Source organism: Morone saxatilis, unplaced genomic scaffold, assembly GCF_004916995.1.
Source record: "Morone saxatilis isolate NCDOM2014 unplaced genomic scaffold, NCSU_SB_2.0 Contig2, whole genome shotgun sequence".
NCBI classification, from domain to species: Eukaryota; Metazoa; Chordata; class Actinopteri; family Moronidae; genus Morone; species Morone saxatilis.
In genome coordinates this window covers 20,197,235-20,201,683 of record NW_023339762.1, presented here as the reverse complement: position 1 = coordinate 20,201,683, position 4,449 = coordinate 20,197,235, and the positions used below count along the sequence as shown (strand labels likewise).

At 40.2% G+C, this 4,449-nt stretch overlaps 1 protein-coding gene and 1 non-coding gene across 2 annotated transcripts in view; both read right to left on the bottom strand.

The window, feature by feature from the left end:
• Nucleotides 1-2,413: 2,413 nt before the first annotated feature.
• On the bottom strand, nt 2,414-4,313 carry LOC118330680 (Golgi apparatus membrane protein TVP23 homolog A-like). Its single transcript, XM_035665326.1, has 7 exons — nt 4,121-4,313; nt 3,893-3,975; nt 3,395-3,539; nt 3,190-3,279; nt 2,975-3,103; nt 2,765-2,893; nt 2,414-2,679 (listed from the first exon to the last, which is right to left on the bottom strand). The coding sequence occupies exons 1-7, from the start codon at nt 4,121-4,123 to the stop codon at nt 2,653-2,655; spliced, it is 606 nt and encodes a 201-aa protein (XP_035521219.1). The 5' UTR covers nt 4,124-4,313; the 3' UTR covers nt 2,414-2,652.
• An 88-nt stretch (nt 4,314-4,401) lies between these two features.
• Nucleotides 4,402-4,449, bottom strand: part of trnar-ucg — an 83-nt gene continuing 35 nt past the window's right edge. Inside the window, exon 1 of the tRNA in view lies at nt 4,402-4,449. This exon is cut by the window's right edge and continues 35 nt beyond it. This is a non-coding gene — a tRNA (tRNA-Arg).

Genomic DNA, 4,449 nt, shown 5'->3' with positions numbered 1-4,449 from the left:
CAACTTCAGCTCCTAATGAATTTCTCCAGATGTTTTTTTTATTTATTTTCTCTCTCTCTCTCTCTCTCTCTTTCTCTCTCTCTCTCTCTCTCTGCGTTAACATCGGGCCCTTGTGGAGTCTCTGCTGCTGCCGCTGCTCTCCAGTGAGTCCACTTTCATCCCCAGTCCTCCAGCTTCTGCCTCTCTCCTCCGCTCTGCGCGCTTCCTCTACTCGCTCCCGCACTGACGTCATGCCAGGAGCAGGGCGGCGTGTTGACCAATCAGAGAGCGCGCCGGCCCCCAGAGCTGGTCCGAGCTCAGACAGACGTCTCACTCCTCACAGCTTTATTTAGCTTTTTCTCCCCCTTTTTATTCATTTCCTCACTACTGCTGATATGAACATGACCAAACAATGTAACACGATCCATTTAGGAACTTTTCTGAGGCTTTCACTTTGAGGATCTTTCGTCCATATTAGCTTGTAAAACTTTAAGTTAATTTAACTCAAAACTAATTGTTGAAACTAATTACATTGAGGCTTTTAAGTAAAACTAACTCAATTTTGTATGTTAAACAAACATTCTTGACACTGACTTAATTTTGTAATTTGTATTTGGGCTGTGAACATAAACCTAGTACTTATTGATGTTTTTTAACTTTAGTTTGTTACTTAAACTTTTCTTTTCAAGTAAAATAATTAAAATGACAGTACAGTTCTCTATCTACAGTAAGAGTAGAGACTGAATGTCCATCCTTGACCTGTGAAACAGCAGAAGAGACACTGTTACCTCCAGGTCCATCGCTGTTTTGGGGCTTTGATAATGATCTTTTTTAGTGGATGGAGTAGCCTAATATTTCCTAATTTCATATATATTAATATATATTTGGCATTTGTTTATTTGAAATAGACTAGAACACTAGTCAGACCAGATGCAATCTACTATTCCCAGTTGAAAACAAACAGATTTCATCAGAATTTCAAAGGTCTTCAGAGATTGTCAGTCCCATACTGAGAATCTCTACTTTATATGCCTCAGTAGCTCTTCCATGTTAGTTAATGTGTTCCTTTTACATTTCCTTGGAAAATCCTTCCCACATAAGCACAGGAAGAGTCCTAATGTTGCTCTAGCTAAAACTCTACAACTATATCAATTATTTAACAGCAATAAAGAAAATGTGGTTTAAGCCAGGAGAAAGTAATTCTGGTGACTATATAGGCAGCCAAATTCTGCTCTGTACAGGTTCAAATAACTTTTCCATCTCATCTCTGAAAGTAACTATCTCCCTGACTTATTATACCAGTCTATTGTAAGTTAAAATAAGTGAGCATAAGGAAATTATATAACATAAAATAACTCTACGGTGTTCACAGGGTTTCATAGGCTGGAAGCAGGAGTGAGCACTCTTCACAAATAAAACATCTTTGAGGTCTGAAGCGTTTATATGTGGCTTGAGAGCTCAGGGGCCAAAAGTATAGTATGAACAGTTCCCTCCAAATCGGGAAGAAGAAAATGTTTTATAAGAGCTTTTAATGTGGTAAACTACAGTGGAAACACATAAAAATACACGAAACACATTCTCTTTACGTCTTTCCACGTTTACAAGAAATAATGTAAGACAGATATAATGAGCAGCCTATAGTTCAGTCTGATCATTGTCTCTGAATATTCATTTAAAATGGGCAAACAGAGCTTTCACTGATCACTTATAAAGTGTATTCTTTTTTTTAAACATTCCTGTTTAGAGATAGGCTGTAAATACTACCTTAAACAAAATATCAAATTTTCTTAACTCAACCTGGCCGGTGTAAAATAGACTATTTCAACCCCAGATTGTGTTTGGAATCACAAATTAATTTGAGGTTGATTGTAAAAATTAACATCAGTTTGTCCTGTAATACATTTTATACACCAGATGAAAAAGTTTTAATATAGATTTTAAATAATGTTTAAATCATTTTTTGTAGTTTTCAAGACAAGTGCACACACACAACATTACAGGCCTACCACAGATTACAAAATGTCTACATTTTTATCACACTTTAATGATCATTTGTTTGTTCACATATACATAATGCTTAACGCTGTATCTGAGGTGCCATCAACATTTTCTGTTTAAACTTTTAGAGGTCTAGCAGAACAATTTCAATCAAATACTGCAGACATGATGTACTATTAAACATCCTAATGCTATTTAGAGTTAACAGAGGGTCTCTAACAGAGGTCTGTATGTCAGATTTAGCCCTCTGTTTTCTATCATAGATTATGACGCCCTTTTACAAACAGGTTTGCCACAAAAATTTACTGAAAGCAAGATTAGAAAATGTAGGAGTGCAATCTAGAAATCTGTCCATATGTGAGCTGTTTCAAAATGTGTTTTACTTCTTTTAATTCAATAATTGACTGACGACGAAAAGGTGTAAAATGCACTTATCTTTTATTGACATAATAGCCAGACTGATCAATGGGCAACATGTCAAGTCAACAGTCAGCAGCAAAGGCATGCACAGGGCACACAGCCATTCAAGTAGATGCAGTTTGTGGAAACTTTGGTGTTGAGGCGGCTCTCATCTATCGCCCTCCTTCTCTCTCTCGCTCACACACACACAAAGGCACAGACACATAAACACACACAAGCACAGCAGAGTGGCTTTACAGCTACAGGAGGTAATCTTCATAGTATCCCAAAGATGATGTCCGGCTGTAAGGGAGGAGAAATTATTAGTGAGCTTACGTTCAATTTGAACACAAAACTGACATGTTAAATGCTGCAGTCTGTCACTCACACGCTGCAGGAGGTGCTGTCCCGTTAAAGAGTGGGTGTCTGGACTCAGGCCATCCCCTCCCACTGTCTTGCAACGTAGGTAACCATAGAGATTAGCCACTTGGAGGGAAATACTAGCTACCACAAGTGACTGGGGAAGACAAACATGCATTTAAGTATGATATGTATCTCTACCGCATGTGCAGAGGATGTTGTGGTACATGTGTCTCACCAGCCATTTAATCTTCAGGGAGAAGAGTGAGGTGAAGAAGAAGAACATCCATATGAGAGGACAGATGATGAGACCCAGCCAAAATATCCTCGCCTCAGCCTCCGTCCCAATGTTATTGCCCCGGGAACTCTGCACACAGACACACACACATTGTTATATATCACAAAAATGCTCTTCCACACTCCAAGTGGCACAAAATGATCACAGCGTCTTACTTTTTTGGCCTCAAACAACCAGAGGCTCTTTCCATCCTCGTCGATCTGATTCCACCAGCGCAGCCCCACCAACAGCCGGCCAGTCACATTCTGAAACAAATCAAAATACAGTGAGGTGAAAGAAAAGGAATTCAATTTCCTGAAGTCCACAAGAGGCCAGTAAAGGGTTGAAGCATAGGAAAGGCTGAGCTAGTTGACCTCTCACCTTGACGGACCAGAAGTCAAAAGAGAGCAGGGTGATGATCAGCACGAAACATGATGCAAAGTTCTCGCTGATCCAGTCACAGAGCAAATAGGTGACAATGGCCCCCACCCGGAAGAACAGGTGGAAAAAGGAGGCGAGGGGGTGTCTGATAACAAATGCACAGCATTAGAAATGATGAAGAGCCGGAAAAAAAATTATGCACATTTAGTTCATTTTAGTTTTTAACTTTGTTGTACACATTTCTGCACAAAGACTTGCTCTTGTGATGTATGTAAACTATAAAAATGCAGCCAATAGGAGAGAACATGGCCCAACTAAGTTGCTGAGATTTGCTTAAGAGGTTTCATGTTAATTCAATTACAAATTATTACCTAACAAGTTTAAAATGGGCCGATATCCCTATTGATTTTGTATTATTAAAACCACAAGACTCGGTGCAAGACAAATGAGTTGTGATAATAAAGAAATGTGATAACAAGCATCCCATGCAGTGCGCACCTTATGACTGCGCTTCTCCGCGCCCTCTCCTGCTCGTCAGCAGCAAAGTCCAGCTCAACATCCTCCGTGTCATCCGCCATCGTCTGACAAGAAGCAAAAGACAAAACACAGCGGGATATACATCACGCGAGATCATCCTCGTTTATGCAACGCAGACTAACACTCAGAGGCAGACAGAAAATACACACTGGTTTCATGCTCGTAGATGTGTAAAGCAAAGAGAGATACCATTTGGGGGAAGGCGCTGTATAGGGCTGGAATAAACCAGGTGTTGCAGTGAAATATGACCGACACGGACACTGCCTCCTCAGTCAATACATCACATCCACATCAGGAAGCTGAGGTTTTAAATTATTTTGAGGTAGATGCTTCTCCTAATTTACCGCGACGATAAAATCACCATGGCTCTATAGCAGTCTCCCTTCGCGAGCCACACATCGATAAAGGATGTTGTGCTGATGAACCAATGCGGTGGACGTCAACATCGCGAGAAAACAAAAACAAAACAACGACCGCGGCAGGACTCGAACCTGCAATCTTCTGATCCGAAGTCAGAC